The sequence below is a fragment of the Oryx dammah genome, unplaced genomic scaffold, assembly GCF_014754425.2.
Source record: "Oryx dammah isolate SB20612 unplaced genomic scaffold, SCBI_Odam_1.1 HiC_scaffold_18, whole genome shotgun sequence".
Classification (NCBI taxonomy): domain Eukaryota; kingdom Metazoa; phylum Chordata; class Mammalia; order Artiodactyla; family Bovidae; genus Oryx; species Oryx dammah.
The window spans coordinates 68,550,626-68,569,636 of NW_024070202.1; the positions used below are offsets into that span (position 1 = coordinate 68,550,626).

Genomic DNA, 19,011 nt, shown 5'->3' on the forward strand with positions numbered 1-19,011 from the left:
AGAAGTTTCTGTGATGATGGAAACGTTCTGTTTCCATGCTATTCAGTATGGTTGCCACTAGCCACCTGTGGCTATTTACATTGAAGTTAACTAAAATCAAATCAGGAATTCAGTTTCTGAGTCACACAAGCCAGATTTAAAGTGAGCAGTAGCCTCATAGGGTTAATGGCTGTTGGGTCGGGCATCACAGATCTTGAGCATTTTTATTTATCTTCTCTTAAGCAGTTTATTAGCTTTGGGTCCTTGGGAAAACTACCTGATGTCGTTGTTGTCCAGTCACTAAGTTGTGTCTGGCTCTCTGTGACCCCATGGACTGCATGCAGCATGTCAGACTTCCTGTCCTTCACCATCTCCTGGAGCTTGCTCAAACTCATGTCCATTGAGTCAGTGATGCCATCCAACCGTCTCATCTTCTGTCAGCTCATTCTCTTCCTGCCTTCAATTTTTCCCAACATCAGCATCTTTTCCAATGATTTGGCTCTGTTGTCTCTGAAGCTCAATTTTGTCATCTTAAAATGGGACTAATAATAATCCCTAAACAGGTGATTGTGAGGATTCAGTAAGTAGTATCATTGGGTTGGACAAAATGTTCATTCGGGTTTCCATTACTTTGTATGGAAAAACTCGAACAAATTTTTTGGCCAACCCAATAATTACAAGGCGACTGCCCTGGTGGCTCAGACGGTAAAGCGTCTGTCTACAATGAGGGAGACCTGGATTCGATCCCTGGGTTGGGAAGTTCCCTGGAGAAGGAAAAGGCAACCCACTCTTGCCTAGAAAATCCCATGGACGGAGGAGCCTGGTGTCCATGGGGTTGCAAAGAGTCGGACACGACTGAGCGACTTCGCTAGCATAGTTTACTGAAAAAGGCTTTTTTTCCCTACTGTAAATCCTTTTCTCTTATGCAGTATCAATGTCCAAATACCCATCTGAAGCTGAGATGCTGTGAGAGCCATTATGGCTCAGTTCACACGTTGTGGGAAACACTAAAAGTGCTGTGGGTTTAAGCTGTGGACCTTTGGGTTTCAGTTATTGGAAAAGTTCTGGGCAGTACTCTGAAAGCAGGTTAATACAGGAGTGCTCTGCAGGATCTATTAGTAACAAGATTCTCCTAGGTTGCTGAAAAGTGTTTTGGTTAAGACATTAGACTTGTTCTTCTACGTTAGTGGCTAGCGTCTCCAGAAACGTGGAGAGAGATTCTGGTTCACTTTGGTAAATCCTGGGAGGGGTAGGGGTGGGAGCAGTTCGGTTTGTGAGTGTGAACCTGACGAAGAGGCTCCCTGGGCATCAGAAATGGCCGGGGTGTTGGGAGCAGAGGTGTCCAAGCGCCTTCCGGAGAGCAAGGCCTCAGTGCCCCCACAGGAAGCCCTCTGCCATGGAGCAGGCCTGCACACTCATCAAGCAAGGAGTTTAAAAGGGGGGCTGCATGGTTTATATCTTGGCTGCAATCCATTAAAGCTTTAATTACACTAATTAGGGATTTGGAATAATCAGGTTGGACAGCCTGAAGTGAGGACCTGTGCTCTCTGTGAAGAAAAGCTTTGCTAAATAAACCAGCAGGATAAACAGGATTGTGGGGTGCATGTATTTCTGGGAACCAGCTGATGCTATGGATTAGTGCATGCTTTTGGCATGCAAATAAAGACTGCTTATTGTAAATCCACAGAAGGTCTGGAATCCCCTCCAAGAAACACTTCATTAGCAGTTAAATACAATGACATTCTTGAAAATTTTAAACACACAACCCCACACACACACCCTGTATTTTTTTTCCCCAAATACTCTGTAGAGTGCGTGTTTGGGATGGAACATGTGAGAGAAAAGTGATTAGGTGATCTTGTAAAATACAAATTAATTTTGAAACAATGATGACTAGTAATTTAGTATTATTCCCTTTCCTCCCTCCCAAATTTAAAGGACACCAGAAGTACCATTATGATATTCAAAGCACCGCACCATTCAGCACTATAATAGGTCCCCTATAGCCGAGAGTTGGGAACCATTGGCTCAGACCTTGCATATTAATAAAGCTTTGGTGTGTCATTAACATATATATATATATATATATATATATATATACACATGTATGTGTAATAGTGTATATTATATATACTGTGTATAACAGTGCTCAAACTTTGCAAGCATTATAGTTTAGCTGGGTCTGTGTCAGAGAGAGATGGCAGTTACATCACAAACCATCTTACTCATTCTGAATCTTCATTAGATATTGCCCAGGGACCATGTAAAAAGAAAAAGAAAAAGAGAAGAAAAATTTTTCTTTCTCTCTTTCTCTTCCATTCTGCTTTATTCTTCTTCCAGTTATTTTATCTATATATATTTTTCAAGTGGTCGCATGACCATGGATAAGAAATACGTGAAGGATTATAATTGTGGCCTAAAAAGGGAGGGAGGGGAGAAAGTTTAACAAGACGGCAAAATGTTGTAACATGGCAGTTCGTCATACCAGTCTCACTACTTTTTTGTGTTTTTAAATGATTTCTAATGAAAAAAATTTTAATTACCATCATCTTCAACTCCCTCATCCTCTTCATCTCTAGCATTTACTCACAGTTTACAGTTTACCAAGTATATTTAGCATTCACAAACTCCTTAGGTTAAGTCAAGCAGGAAGAAGAGATGCAGACGTTCATATCCCTGTGATGTTTTTAAAATGATTATTCAGTCCTCAAATGTGTGTGTACTTAAGAACCAAATACCTAAGTGCATCTGTAGGATACAAATCTCCTAGAAAACAGGGAAGACCAAACCCTTTAGTCCAGAAGCAGCTTAACTCAACTCTTGCAGCAAAAGGAAAGAAAAATCACTTGGAAAAAAAAATCACCTTCCACAGCCCATGAAACTTGAAGTCTTGTAAGCTTGTGATGTCCTCAGGCATGTACCTGTAAAAGCACAACACGTGTATAGAGCTGAATTTGCCTCCAAAATAGTTTCATTGCCTAAGTGAATTAATCCATTAAAGAAAACTCTGATGACTCCACCCTGAACAATGTTGGTCTGACACTCTGAGTGAGTCACGAAAATAAATTCGAGTGAGCTGTTGGCCCTGTACTTGTATTCACGAATGCATGCAGTCATCTGAATGTGTGGTTAATATCCTTTCCTCACTTAGGGACAGCTTTTGTCTTGGATGAAGTCAGCTTTCTGTCTCAGCTATTATGTTTATTGTCTGCCATCATTGCTCCCTGATTCTCTGAGGATGGGTAACGTATGTACCAAATGAGTTTGGATATGCCTCGGCTAGGATCTTAGTGGAAATACCAATGGATATTGGGGGAAGTATGTAAGTCAGAGATGGCACAGACTTTCAAATTACATATCACAATAATCAGGGCAGAGTGGCAACCTAGGACCTGATGATAAGATTGTGAGGCTGAATCCATAAGCAGCAGAGGGAAAAGCTCTGGGATGGAGTTGCAGTGGCTTTTAGGGGCTAAGTGGATTGTAAATGGCAGCAGAGACACGGTATGAGCCATCTTTGACATTAACCCTCACTGTGTGAGATCTCCTCTGACATTGAGTCCCCTTCATCTCAAGTGCTCCTCTTTCTCAACCCAAAGTTTCCATAACCAGAGCCTGCTCCAGTTCACCCCATCCCCTGGAGCTAGATTCATTCCAAGTCACTTGTCTTAACCAAATGCTGATTGTCACCTAGCCCAGCTGGTCAGAAGAAGTGACCTAAGTGGATGGTCAGAGAACTGCTTTTCTTCAGACAGACTTTTCATCCCAGACTTAGATATCTGCCTGAGTCCATAGATTCCCCACCCCACAAATGACCTCTTACATAGGAATTATCCAATTAGGCAGTTGTTACATTTTTAACGTAATTCCTGGGTAAGAGTCAGGGGCATAGGGCCAACAACCATGGAAATACCAAGACTCTGAGCAGCCTCCTGACATATGTGCAACAAGATATTGAGCCAAGTGCTTTTCATGTTTTTATCCAGCAAGATCTTGACAATAAACCCCATGAGGAAGGCGTTAGGGTTTACATGCGTGCATAGTCACTCAGCCATTTCCAGCTCTTTGTAACCCTATGAACTGTAGCCCACCAGGCTCCTCTACCCATAGAATTTTCCAGGTAAGAATACTGGGGTGGGTTGCCCTTTTTCTCCTTCAGAGAATCTTCCCAACCCAGGGATCGAACTCGCTGGCTCCTGTGTTGCATGCAGATTGAAGGCACCAGGCATTAGGCTTTTGTTGTATAAATGAGGATCCCAAGACAAGCAAGGGTAAATAATTTGCCCTTGAATACCTAAATCAGATTAAGAGTTTGCCTCCAGAAGCCAGACTTTCAACCAGGCTGAGTTCACAGCTGTTAATGATACTGGAACTAATACTCCAGAGACCCTAAATCAATTTTTTTTTCTTTAGTTTTTAAACCTCTCTCAGTTTAGGGGGAGAGTTATTCATCATCTCATTAGCAGTTTACATGGAAGCCACCAATAACTCATTTAATTTGCTTCCAGAGGAGGCACAACAAGGAAACTCAAACGCTATTTGTAATTTCATACCACGAAACGTCATAAAATGCAAATTCTTTGTTTTGTTCATTGGTTTTTACATGGATGTCAAATTAGCAATGAAAACCATGTGTAAGAAATAGCCATAGTCATTTCCAATTCGATGGGAGTAGAAAGGAATGGAAAGGATGGTAGAGAGTTGCCAAGAGATATTCCAGTTGGCCATTGAACCAAAGATTTGTGGGCGTCATTTTCAGAAGTGGTTTTTATTCTTGGCATTGCCGATGAAAGAGACCATGGTTTACTCTATTCAGGCTAAAGTAAATCAAAATTAATTGCTTCACTGATAATTTATGCTGACCTGTGACTTTAGGTCATGACTGCTGGAAGCTGAACCAGAGCTTTCATTAAGGAATAATAGATTAACTATATTATTCTTTAGTTGTGAGAAAATACCCAGTATTTATTTGGCATATAAAAAGTAGTAGTATTCAGGGATGAGATTTTGTTCATTATTGCAGTTATTCAGCCTTGGAGCATGAATTTCATTTGAGTGCTAGAATTCCAGGAAAGAGATTATTGGTTTAAAAAAATAATAATTCCTAAGTAGTATTCAGAGACAGCTTGCTAGTCTCTGAATGACGCTGTTCATAAGGGTATTTCTGTTGGTCTGCAGTTTCCAAGTTGCCTAGGGTGTATGGGGCCCTGGAGCAGGGGCGTCCAGCCCCTCTGTGTCCTTTCTCCCAGCTCTTGGAAAGGAGAAACTCCTGGATTTGGATGCTCTTGCATTTGGTTTCTTTCAGTGTGCCAGCATATTGCAAATGATTCTGTCTAAATTTAATATTAATAGGTCCATTTTAGTCAGCCTTCCTTGAAACTGAATTTTAGCAAAGGATATGATAAAAAATAAAGTTGGGTATTTTAAATAACTTATATCTAGAGAATAATTATAAACCGCATATTATAAACAGTGTATTACAGTGTACATATGTGATTACAAAATAATAAAACTAAATTTTATATTGTAGCTTCTCTGCATCTCAAAAAAATTTAAGTAAATTTATTCCTCTCTGTTCTATTGTTATAATCTCATGATGGTCTTGCTCATGAAAGGATTATTTTATTCCAGGGTTATGTCCTTTCTATATTTTATGTTACTGTGGCCTTTTCTTTTTAATGAGTTGCTAATAAAGGTAGATGGTAGTTAGATAAGGAATGCCACTTGGCAATAAAAATGGGCAACTGAATGTTAGTTTATTAACTATTTTGAAAGTTTTAGAACATTCAGCCTATACTGTAACTGCCCTTAAAAAAAGAAAAAGAAAATATAGTTGTCAAGAGAGTAGATGAGAGTAAGATCACTTTTTATCTTTTTCTTTTCTCTTCTCTTTCCTGTCCCCCAAAATACAGTGAACTCATAAATTAGCTGCTCCTATAAATTAGCTGATACAAAATTGACTTTCCCTGGAGTTAATTTATCTTGTGCAAATTAGACCAGAACTACTCCTCCAAGTCCAGGAACTATATCCTCCTGCATGTGTCAGATATAAACTTAGGAAAGAAGGTGGGGCAGGGTATGTGGGAAGTGTCTCACTTAAATCTGTCAGTTTTGGTTCGATAACCAAGAACAAAATCTGATACACTGGCTGGGAACGTCACAAATTATGCCCACAACCCTTGTGAATATCAGATGAAAATCTCACACACAGATACACAAAACGCTCAGAAGTACCAAGCTGATCTGAACAGACAGTGTAGGTTTTTTTGTGGTGCTCAGTTCAGTCCAGTCCCTCAGTCGTGTCCGACTCTTTGCGGCCCCATGAACCACAGCACACCAGGCCTCCCTGTCCATCGCCAATTCCCACAGTTTACCCAAACTCATGTCCATTGAGTCGGTGATGCCATCCAACCATCTCATCCTCTGTCATCCCCTTCTCCTCCTGCCCTCAATCTTTCCCAGCATCAGAGTCTTTTCCAGTGAGTTAGTTCTTCGCATCAGGTGGCTGGAGTATTGGAGTTTCAGCTTCAACACCAGTCCTTCCAGTGAACACCCAGGACTGATCTCCTTTAGGATGGAGTGGTTGGATCTCCTTTGTGGTGCTACTTTTAGTTTTATTATTTTGCACTAAATTTTTAATAGCAGCATATTAAAAGAAGCTCTGAGTTTTGGTGACACTGCAAAAAATTTTATGAAGCTTCAGAATCCACCCCGTAGGCCTCCAATGGTGAAGACAGAAATAACTCTGAGATGAGAAATGAATATATGATTGTTTGAAACATTACTAGGGACTCTCTGAAACTAGTGTTATTTGGGAGTCCACATTGTTTTTTAAAAGAACAACATTTATTATTTATTAATTTCCCCCAATCGCCAGTAAAAGTCCTTTTCTTAATCAAGGGTCACAGACAAGCAGTCACTCCACTTGCTGCCAGCAGGTCATGTTTCACTTGCCAGCTGTTCTAACAAAACACCCCTCAACCTCACTGAGGCTTGAAGTTGCAAAAATGAGAGGAGCTGCCCCATGAATTTATTAGCAGATGTGTGTTCGGAAGCTCATCATTACTTTGAGACCTAGAACAACCACACATGATCACATGCTAAAATGTGCCCATTATTCCCACAGCCTCTATTTGAATGCCTTACAGATCATTCGGCCTTCCCTGGTGGCTCAGATGGTAAAGAATCTGCCTGCAATACAGGAGACCTGGGTTCAGTTCCTGAGTTGGGAAGATCCCCTGGAGAGGGCAATGGCAACCCACTCCCGTATTCTTGCCTGGAGAATCCCATGGACAGAGGATCCTCGCAGAATTCAGTCCCTGGGGTCACAAACGACTGAGCGACTAAGCACAAGCATAGATCATTCTGCTTCCTAACTGGCTTTCTGTCCATCCTTGTCCTGAATTTTGCATCGTAGTTGTTGGAGAAAAGGAAAATCCCTTAGTTCTCTTCACTGGAAAGATTGATTGTTGTCCTTGTCAGGTCAGAGATCCCATTGTCTGGAGCAATGAGTTAGCAGATTGGAGAGCACTTAGAATCGTGGTCTATCTGCCAGCTCTTCATGGCTTTCCTCAGAGGCCTTCTTGGTTTCACAAACTTGTTTTCACCAAAAAAATGTTAATGCCTAAAGGGCCATTGAAAAGGTGGAACAAAGCTTTTGAACTTCAAATGATGTAGTTGGATGTTGTGCTTTGTACAGAGGTCTGGTTGTGAACCAAATCTGAGCCTGGTGTAGCTGTATGAATCTCCCAAGTAAAGGGCAGCCTTGCATTGCATAGAAAGAAGTCTTTGCATCAAGTAGCAGTGTCTCCCATTGCCTGTTCTGCTAGAAAGGCCTTCTACAATGGATTCTTCTCAAGAAATTAAGGGGGAGAAGAAGAGGAGGCGTGTAGCTTTATAGATGCCCGGCTTCCAGCATGTTGTCCTTAAAGGAGAGGAGTTTTCTGTTTGTAGTCTGGTTACTGTTACCACCTTTTTCAAATTTACCTATGATGGAAGCAGTCATTTAATCAATACATGCAGAATCAGTGAAGGGGGTTCATTGCTTTCAGAATCAGCAAAACTCATGATGGCAGTACGTATCCTATAATACTCAATAGTTTAGCTCAGAAGTAACTATTAAAATGTCAGTAAATCACTGATGTTACATTGAGAGATGAAAGATTTGTGAGTTAGGATTTCCTGAACAAGAGTCATTCACATGATGTTTGTCAAACACCGAGTACCAGGCTCTGTTCCAAGTGCTTTACATGTATTAATTCACTTCATCTTTGCATTCTGTAAAGCAGTCCTTATTATTTTTAGCATTTATGGGTAAGAAAACTGAGGCACAGAGAGATTAGGTAACGTGCCCAAGGTCATACAGCTGGAGAACATAGAGGAGAAATTAGCATCTGAACAGTCTCCCTACAAAGCCCACTGCTACACGAATATTTTTTGCTACAGGAATATTTTCAAACTGTGGTCTATCACCAGTTAATCTATCACCTGTAAGTCAAGAAATTCATGGTGTTCATGACCAGGATATTTGGTTAAAATGAAATAGAATAGAAAAATATCAGAGTGTATCACATATCATAAGGATTATTTCATGAAATTTTTGTTTCAGATGCTTACATAAAATTTCTTTATCTTTTCACCCAAACATGTTTCACAAGTCAACTGTTCTGATTTCAGAAAGACAATATGGTACAAATACTGCCTATTAGATAATGCTCCCTACAGGGCCCAGGGCAGCCCCATGTAATCAAACACATTTGTGTTTCCTTAGTGAAATATATGAATATTCACACTAAATACAATAAATAAAGCATATGAACAGCTTTTATGTAGTTCACATCACGGTTGGTTTCCTCATGAATTTTGCTGTCGAACATTAGAAATTTCCCAACTTTCAGAGCCCTGGAGATTTCAAAATTACAGATTGTGGACCTAATTTTACATATGTGTGTACAGGCTTTCTTATAACAGATTGAGGCCAAAGAAAAGTTCGGGAAACACAGCCCGATGCTGCTGTTGAAATCATGGACTATTGGAGCCGGGAAGGAACCTAGAGGTGATATATTCCTTTTACCCATAAAACTGAAACTCCTAAGTTTTAACAAGAAGAAAAATCAGGGGCAGAACAAGGGGAGCGCTGGGGCTTCTGGAGGTCACCCGCCTCTTCACCCCAGCGTGAGCCTGCCGACACACAGCTTGGGGCGTCTGGACCACACGCCCTCTCCAGCGTCTTATGATAACCATGAAACCACACCGTGCATCTCAGACCTTGGATCCTTTTCAAGTTCTTCTGAGAGAGACTTGAGTTTCGAGTGGTCGCGTCCATCGCTGGGTTCTCCAGAGCCGGTGGAAGCCGAGTGGTTTTGCACCAGTGAGACACTGGGGCTCAGGTGTTTGGCCCGAGAGTGAGGTGCAGCAGGGGACCTGCCCAGGCTCCAGCCAACTCTGTAAATTTCCTGAGTTTGTGGTTGAAACTGGTCTCCGTGGACCAGCAATTTGACATTTTCCCCTGGTGGTGTTACATTCATGTTTCCACGTTTAACATGTCAGACTGAATGAACATTGTGGTCTAAGGATTTAAAAGATTTATAATGGAGTCTTGAAAATTTACTTAAGGAATATGTACTTCCCCAAGCAATAACAAATATTACTACAAATGACCATATTAAATTAAAGTAACTTGGGCATTTCTGATTTGTAGGAGAGTTAAAATTAATCTTATGGCAGTTTCAGTTTCAAAATGAAAACATGACTTTGCCTGACCACAGATTTCCAGGCTGTTAGTCAACAGTGAATAAACCCTCAAGTGACTTTTTTTTCCCCTTTAAGAAATATCCAGTTCTCTTTATGTGTATAAAAGTAATACCAGAAGGAAAATACCCTGAAAAATCAACTGTAGTTGTATCTGCAAATTTCCAGTGTTCTGATAAAAATTTTTTTTCATAAGCTGGGTAGTAAGTACATGGATTGTCATTTTATTCTTCCTTAAACTGTGCTTTAAAATATGTACAGTCAATTTGTGTGTGTACTACCACATTTTTTAAAACGTTTTTAAGCACAAGTGACAAATCCATGAAAAATCTTCTATAAGTGTTCTTTAATGAGAGGTCTTATTTTTATACTTTTAAAAAGGAAAAGAAACTTTCCTTATCCATCCTTCACTGCTTCCCTGATTAGCTCCTTTAGTAGGTAGGCAAGGAGCCTGGTTCAAATGCTTTTCCCCCCACTTTAAAATAATAATAATAACTGTAGGTATATTGGTAAATGTTTAACAGTTGACTCTTGGGGTGGGGGGAAAAAACCCAATTTGTAATATTTGCCAATTTCCATGGTGTAAATACTCCATCATGGTCAATTTCAGGCTACCAACATTACATCACTGCACAGAGTAGGCAAGTAAAGTGCTGCAGAGCATCATATAGTAATTCTACCAAACAGATACAACTTTATTAATGTAAATAATTTCAATAGTATAGATAATAGTAAAATGGAAGAAAATAATAAGAACTAATGAATATTGAGTATTTTGAGTATAATGAATATTGAGTAGTAGTATTATTATCTTTGTTTTTAATATACTTGTTTTAATTTTAACTTCACATGATTTAATTTTTGATAATAGGTATATTTATCAAATGGCCTAAATCCCTAAAAATTTAATGATCAACTCTCACAAGCCAGCATGAGCCCACACTAGCACACTACTGCTACAAGACCAGAACAGTTCCCATTGCAAAGCAGAAAGAATTCAGGGAGGTGGGCACAGCCAGCCTTCCCCATATCACAGCCCAGTGAGGCTACAAATCCAAGACCCCATGAACCAAGGGGCACAACACAGCAGAACTTGGATGCTGAGAGAATAAAGACCTCCACGCTAATGGTTGCCCCACTTCCAACAAGTAAACCCCTGCATTTTCCCAGGCCCTAAGCTTCAGCTCTTTAACCCCTTTCAGCTTTGAAAACCATGACTCTGCAGCAAAAACAAGAAAGCTCAGAGTTCTCTGATATGTAGGAGGCAGCCTGGCAGAGCAGGAGCTTTTGATTCAGTCCTAAGGCTTGACTTCTCAGATACCAGCTTTGCCATCAGCCAGCAAAGTGACCTTGCATAAGCCCCTTCCCCTCATTTCCCAGTTACCAGGAAAAATGAGGAGGCTAGACAAGGTGATCTGTCTCACCCAGCTTCCTTCCTGCTCTGAACCCCATGTTGGCTACAGTTACTGAGGGCTTTGGGAAAGATGACCAATCATGTCAGAATCCACTGGGAAAAACTCATCACCCTGCAGGGTGGTGTGACTTCCCAAGCCTGAATTCCATCTCCTCTAGGAGTATAGCAGAATGTGTCTAACCCTGATGATGGAACAGTCTGGGCTGTGGTCCTTCAAGGATGTCACAGTGTAGCTGCCCCTGAAGGTGGAAAATGCTTGGAGCCAACTTACTTGAGTCCAGTCTAGACCACAGTCACAGACAACCTTTATTCATTCTGCCTCATCAGGTCCTTTATTAATTTGTCTCCCCAAGTGGTTTTGGCCATTGGGAATTCACCCATCTTTTGACAAACAGCTGTACTGATGAAACACTGCTTGAAAAGTTCAGGGTTTAAATAAGTCTCCAAAAAATAGGTAAAGTCATGGGTGATAAGTGAAAGAGGAACAGTGCAAAACCACCAGGGAGAAACTGGTGAATTTTATCCAGTGTTCTACAGGCATTTTTATGCCCCTCCGTGTGTATGTTGTCACCGGGAATAAATTCTGCAGCTGTGTATCTTGGTATAGCGAGGCTGCCTTGATTTATGAGTATAGCTGCAAGTTCATAACCACCAATCCAAGGGAGAAGGAGGGAGGGTGGCGGGAAAGAAGGATTGGCAGAAGTGTTTTATGAGTTTCATGTCTAATGCTTTTAACATGGTGCCTCATTCTCGCTTCTAGAAAGCACTTAGCAGATACAAGCCAAAAATAAATGGCTGTCCGTAGCTGACCAAACCCATGAGGGGGTGAAGGCGAGGGATATGTCTGTGCATGTTGTTGTGGTTGTTTATAGCTGTTTTTATATCTGAGCTGTAGGAGAGTATTTATTTTACAATAAAAACCATGAGCTATTGATACTTTTCAACCAGAGTAAGAGAAGACACTGCTAAGCCTCTATCTCTCTGCATCTCTCTCTCTTGCAAGACTGTCTTTCTGACATTCTCTGTGCACTCTCTGACCTGATTCCCAGTCAGCTATGCATGAGGCACGAACCTGGTGCTTTCAGAGCCATAAACATGCAGCGCATCCTCAAGAAACTTGGAGTAAGGTAGATGTCAGCATTATGCAGTTAGCTGCTGCTAAGTCGCTTCAGTCATGTCCGACTCTGTGTGACCCCAGAGACGGCAGCCCACCAGGCTGCCCCATCCCTGGGATTCTCCAGGCAAGAACACTGGAGTGGGTTATGCAGTTAGCAGTTGTACTTAAATAATAAAAGAAAGCATAGTTCCTTACTTTACAGTCCATATTTTAAGTGTAGAGGTTTATGAGGAGAGGAAAAAGCAGTTTTGAGAGCAGTAGAACCAACTTTATATCTGAAAATAAATGAATACCTGGCTACCGAGTGCAAACAGTTCTGGTTTGCATTGTCATTCCTTTCTCCCTTTTCAGTCAACACCATCTTGTAGCACAAAAACATAAGAGCTCAAGACAAAGTATATAGCTTTATTACGGTTTGGTTCAACAAATAAAATCCAGTTTGTACATATAGATTATATTGCAAACGCCCTTCAGGAAATATGCCATCCATGTTCCAAGTGTAAAAGTAGACATTTTAAGACACTAACACTATTGTAATATTGTTTCATTGTGTGTTTGGGCAACTGGAAACTTTTAACCAGGCATGAGAACTATCTATTGATTTCTAAAATGCCGTAGTGTAATGAAGACGAATATAAAGGAATTCTGTAAGCAGAATGTAAAATGTGTTGGGTAAAATACCATGTCTAAGCACAATGGTATTAGTTTATGATGAATTGTATTAAAATAGTTAAAACACAGTTGATGGGAGGGTGGGGTACAGAGGGGACTTGAGAGGTACGGTTATGATCTGGTTTTGAGCATAGGTGTGGGCATGAGTGTATGCTTTATTTACCTAAATATTTTCATAAACTCTATTTGCTAGACTTTCCATCCCAATTTTCAAAAAACATAGTCAACATTGCTGTTTAGGGAGGAAATACCATTTCATAAGTGCTTTTGAATCTCATTATATGAATTCATAAAATGCTAGATTAAACAGGGAGAAAAGAACAAAGCTTGAATATTACTAAGTTAAGAGAAGTGTTGAAAGAATATAACCTTGAAGTTTCCAGAGTGAAACTATCAAAAAAAAGTCACCTTTCCCTTTTATGAGTAATAAAATCATGACATAAAAACAGATCTTTCTCAGTGATCTTCTTCCTTGTACTGCACTTGTTCCCTTTTATTGAATCTTCTTGGGCAGAATTGTTTGGTCATTTGATAAATGTATGCTAAGATGTGCTTGGCAGCATGCTAGTAACAATTATAGGGACTTAAGTCCTTTCTTTTCAGCTAGTAGCTGGGGAGACAAGACCTTTAAGCAACCAAGAAAGTATTAAAAAGCCAGATAACCTGTTTGAGAATCCAGAGTACAAAAAAGAATGCGAGTCCTCACGAAGCTACATATGTTCAGTGGCACAAACAATAAGTACTACCAAGCTGCAGATGAAGGAAGGCCTCTCTAGTTGACAGTGGTTGGGGAACTTTGAGAGCAGGTGTACTTTCTGAGGATTGAGAGGACCTTCCAGACAGTCCTGTAGCTGAAGACACTGTAGTGAGGACAGAGGCTTGGCCCAGGAAACTTTTGGGAGCTAGAATTTAATTCTGTCATGTAGGAACAGGGCAGCTGTTCTGAGTTTTTGAAGTTGGGACTGACCTGTGAACAAGTCCCTACCCCAGGGTGGGGCATCTGTCCCACTCAGGTTAGCAGTCATAATTCCTCCTGCTCTGTAGATGGGTTTTTCACAAATGATCTCTTCCACTTACAGATTCATGACAGATGCTGCCCGCCGAGAGCAGGAGTCTCTGAAGAAGAAGATCCAGCCAAAGCTCTCGCTGACTTTGTCCAGCTCCGTGTCTCGAGGGAACGTGTCCACGCCACCTCGCCACAGTAGCGGAAGCCTTACTCCCCCAGTGACCCCGCCCATCACCCCCTCCTCTTCATTCCGCAGCAGCACCCCAACTGGTGAGTAGGTTGGCCCTTAAGGGGTGTGTGTGTGTGCGCGTGCATGCGTGCATGCTGTATTGGGGGCCGGGCACAGATCTTGCTTGAGATCCACCTCTTCTCTGACCTTTTGTTGACTCATTCATCTATTTATTATTAAAGATATAGTTAATAAGTTATCATTTATAATGTGCATGTGATAATGGTTTTATAGATGTGCTTTCAAGTCTTTACCATTTGTTACATATAAAGTGATGCAGTATCTTGGGTTTGCTTCAGTCAAGTGGAGAAATAGATCAAACAAGATCGATTGTGTTGATTATTGCCATGTGTTGATTATTGTTGAAGCTGGGTGATGTATACATAGGGGCTTATCATCATACCAGTCTCCCTAGTTTTGCTTGTTTAAAAGCTTTTTGTGATAGAATGATCAATTTTTAAAACTTAGAATCCCTCTTAGCACCAGGCCTGAGTTACAGTAGTGAACCCAAGGAGACCAGTCATGTTCTTTCTGATGGGCTGAGGCCTAGTAGAAGATGTTGGCATTCTAGGGGGCCAAAAGGAACACTCTTTCTTGTCTTCACCTCCCAAATGGAAGTGATTTGAAAAATAAGACTCAAAGGTAAAAAGTAAAATCAACTGTATTACTGCATAAGGCTGCAGAATAAAGCTAGGATCTGTAACAACTGACTTCTTCCCTGAGTTGAACTTATTCCCGAATGTTCCTACTAAGCTTGCCTGTGTAGGAGCAGACCAGCGTGTACCCAGGCATGGAGCTGAGCAACACAGAACCTTCTCCCAAGTCAGAGATCCACTGGTCAGTGGTAGAAGATGGTAGAAAGAGGCTGGAAAAGTCCGTCCTCTTCTTTTTCCCATCTGAGAACAGAGACTATATTTCCCCTCACTCCTGTAGGGGTATAGACAGGCATTCATCAAAGATATACACCAATAACTATAACATTGTAACTCAGTGATGGGAGAGAGGTTTGACAGAATCAGGAAAGACTTCCCCAAGAGGGAGACAAGGAGCATCCAGCCAAGAGGACAGCATTTTTCAAAGGCTCCATGAAGGGGAACCGGGCAGGTCCCAGGTTACTGAAGGTCGACCAAGTGGTGGTGAGGTGTTTGTTAGATGAGGCCAAGGAGGTCTGCAGGGCCCGGGGCTCTGAGGATGTTATTAAAGATTCTGGTTCATGCTAAGAGCAGAAAGAAGCCATTCAGAATCATGCCATCACCCCCTCAGTAGCATCGCCCCTTAATGGTGGATGAAAATGTTTATTTTCTCTTGGAGTTTATGTATTTCTCTTTTATCCAGCTCCCATCAAGGGAAGTGGCAGCAGTCCTGTTTCTCAAAGTGTGCTTCAGAATATGACTTTCACAAAATGGAAATTGAGGAAAAGGGTTCCCTGATAAGTTTGAGAAAGTGTGATGGGTTAGACAAAGGTTCAGTTCAGTTCAGTCACTCAGTCATATCCGACTCTTTGCGACCCCATGAATCGCAGCACGCCAGGCCTCCCTGTCCATCACCAACTCCTGGAGTTCACTCAGACTCACGTCCATCGAGTCAGTGATGCCATCCAGCCATCTCATCCTCTGTCGTCCCCTTCTCCTCCTGCCCCCAATCCCTCCCAGCATCAAAGTCTTTTCCAATGAGTCAGCTCTTCACATGAGGTGGTCAAAGTACTGGAGTTTCAGCTTTAGCATCATTCCTTCCAAAGAAATCCCAGGGCTGATCTCCTTCAGAATGGACTGGTTGGATCTCCTTGCAGTCCAAGGGACTCTCAAGAGTCTTCTCCAACACCACAGTTCAAAAGCATCAATTCTTTGGCACTCAGCCTTCTTCACAGTCCAACTCTCACATCCATACATGACTACTAGAAAAACCATAGCCTTGACTAGATGGACCTTAGTCGGCAAAGTAATGTCTCTGCTTTTCAATATGCTATCTAGGTTGGTCATAACTTTCCTTCCAAGGAGTAAGCGTCTTTTAATTTCATGGCTGCAATCACCATCTGCAGTGATTTTGGAGCCCAAAAAAATAAAGTCTGACAGTTTCCACTGTTTCCCCATCTATTTCCCATGAAGTGATGGGACCAGATGCCATGATCTTCGTTTTCTGAATGTTGAGCTTTAAGCCAACTTTTTCACTCTCCTCTTTCACTTTCATCAACAGGCTTTTTAGTTCCTCTTCACTTTCTGCCCATAAGGGTGATGTAAACTGGTTTATTCAATACAGGGCTTTAATATAATACCTTGTTATTCTCCAAGAGGAGGATTTAGAAAACTTTCAAACTCTTCACTCTGATTATAGGCGCTCTTTTTCTAGGGGTGTCTCGGTGGGCTCATGGTTGAGAGGGTACCCTGTGTTCCATCAGGATTGGGCATTTTGAACACAGAATAGGTGTGGGAGGCAGGCAGAGTTCCTACCTGAGCTTTGCCCCTTACAGATCACTGGTAATACCCATTATTTAGGTTTTTGTGTGAGAGTTAAATGTGATAGCACACACATGCATTAAACATTCAGTAAATGGTCATCCCTGTGGTCCAGTTTTCAACTAGCTGTTTCAGGAATAGAATTGGAGATCATTCTATACAGGAGGAACTGGGTTCATTTGTGTGAGCATTTTTCCCTCCCCTGAGATAGACCGCCATGTTTCTCTTACATGTCTTTCTGTGAAGATTTACTTTCCAGGATTTCTACTAACATTTACTGGTAAATCTAAGGAATGCCATGAGAATGTAGTGTGATTCTTCGATTCTCTTTTCTGAGCATTTCTATGAATATTTATTCATATGCCATGTGAATTATGGGGACAGTTTTATACTTGGGTATGTTTCATACCTGACTTAATATGGATTGACTCATGGCCAGTACCAGATAACTATGACTAGCCCAATTAGTAATGGGAGTTTTAGAACCCCATGAAAATAAAGACAGTTTAAAAGTGAGAGTTTATTATTTTTCATGTATGAATGTTTGGAAGAAATGGAATCATTTCCTCTCCTTCAGACATAAAGAAATCTTTCTGACACCTTGTCTATTTTAGCAATTTCCTACTGAGAGAATTAATTTATGTTGTGGTAAAGATGTATCATTTTCAGTCTGTCAAGATCATTGCTAAGTTATTTGCTGCTTGAAGAACATTCCATGTAAACATCAAAAATTAGCAGGGGAAATGGTTTCTTAAACCCCTACCCTGTACAATTTTGATTGTGTACATTTTTCAATGTTTGAAATGTTATTTTACCTGTAGTTAGAGAGATCAGCTTATTTTGCCTGACTAATGTGGTTTCAGTCACTTTCATTGCCAGGTTATAAATAATTTTCCATGTTTCTACCTCCTAAATTCACTCTTCCAAGTTTCATATTCAAGATGCATTCCTGGTGCAGAAGTAATAGTCATCTTGCAGGAAAGTTCATTTATAAAGTATTCTTTAAAATATACCATCTTGACTAGACAGAATCAGATCTCAGTTTCATCACAGAGTTTCAAGTATGTCTTAGGAATTCTTAGAATTAAGATTTATTTTGTGATTTCTAAAACTCTAGAGAAATTTTCTTTTCTCAACTTCTTCATTTCCTGTCTTTATTTGCTTTGTATTCTTTTTTAATGTATTTTTTAGTGTTCACTTAAGAAAAGCTTTGAATGGTTTAAATCATGGGTCAGCATTGTTTTTTATGAAGGCACAGGGGCCTCTGTTTCAGCTACTCAGCTCTGCCACCATAGCAGCTATAGAACTACACTAACAAGTGGACAGTCTGTGTTCTATAAAACTGAAAGTTTTTGTGAAACCTTATTTACAGATTTGGTCCATAGGCCATAGTTGCCAACCCCTGATTTAAATTATAGAGATAAAGATTTAAAGATATATGTGATTACTATGTATAAAATATATAGTCAACAAGGACCTACTGTGTAGCGCAGGGAAGCATACTCAGTGTTTTGTAATAGCCTATACCATAAAGAATCTGAAAATTAAAAAAGATCTATATATATGTGTGTGTGTGTGTGTGTGTGTATCACTGAATCACTTTGCTGGAAAGTGTTGGCTGGATTTCTGGTTATAATAGCACTGCATAGTCTCTCCTGGAAAATACTTGCATATATATTTTGGCCCATTTGGGGGGAAAAATTCAAGTATCACAACATTGTAAATCAGCTATACTTAAATTAAAACATATATATTAAAAGTGAATATAAACATGATTGAATTCACTGAAAATAAAGTGTTAAAACAGTTCATACCATTCTCCTTTAAAAGTAGTAATAATTACTGAGGAAAGGCAACCTAGATTTTTTACTATGTATGCTTACTGTATGCTTTATGTATGATTACTTAATCCTAGCACCAGCCCCACTGAAACAACATTATTAATTCCCATGTACAGATTAATACCTTTTAAATTTTTAATTGGAAGATAATTGCTTTACAACATTGTAATGTTTTTTGCCATACATCAATATTTGAGTCAGCCATAGGCATACCTGTGTCCCCTCCATCCTGAACCCCCTCCCACCTCTCTGCCCACCCCATCCCTCCAGGTTGTCACAGAGCACCTACTTGGGTGCCATATGTCATATGTCAAACTCCCATTGACTATCTAATTTACATATGGTAATGTTAATACCTTTTAAAAAAATCTTTAGACCTTCAGCCACTTAGCTGCCTCAGTTGCTAACTTGACACTTCTAAACCCAAAACACAAAAAGTCATTAAGTTATTGGAACTGTGGTTTACTCTTATTCACAGTAACCCTCACTTTTAACCCACTCCACCATTCAGATAGCAGATCAGAACTTGAAGAACTTAATCGATTTAGTT

The 19,011-nt window shown here is 40.4% G+C and overlaps 1 protein-coding gene across 1 annotated transcript in view; it reads left to right on the plus strand.

Annotated features, from left to right (window-relative positions):
* JAZF1 (JAZF zinc finger 1) overlaps positions 1-19,011 on the plus strand; it is a 329,663-nt gene that overhangs the window by 266,092 nt on the left and 44,560 nt on the right. Inside the window, exon 3 of the mRNA XM_040259720.1 lies at positions 14,012-14,208. Coding sequence (XP_040115654.1) covers positions 14,012-14,208 — 197 coding nt within the window. The remainder of the gene's footprint in view (positions 1-14,011; positions 14,209-19,011) is intronic.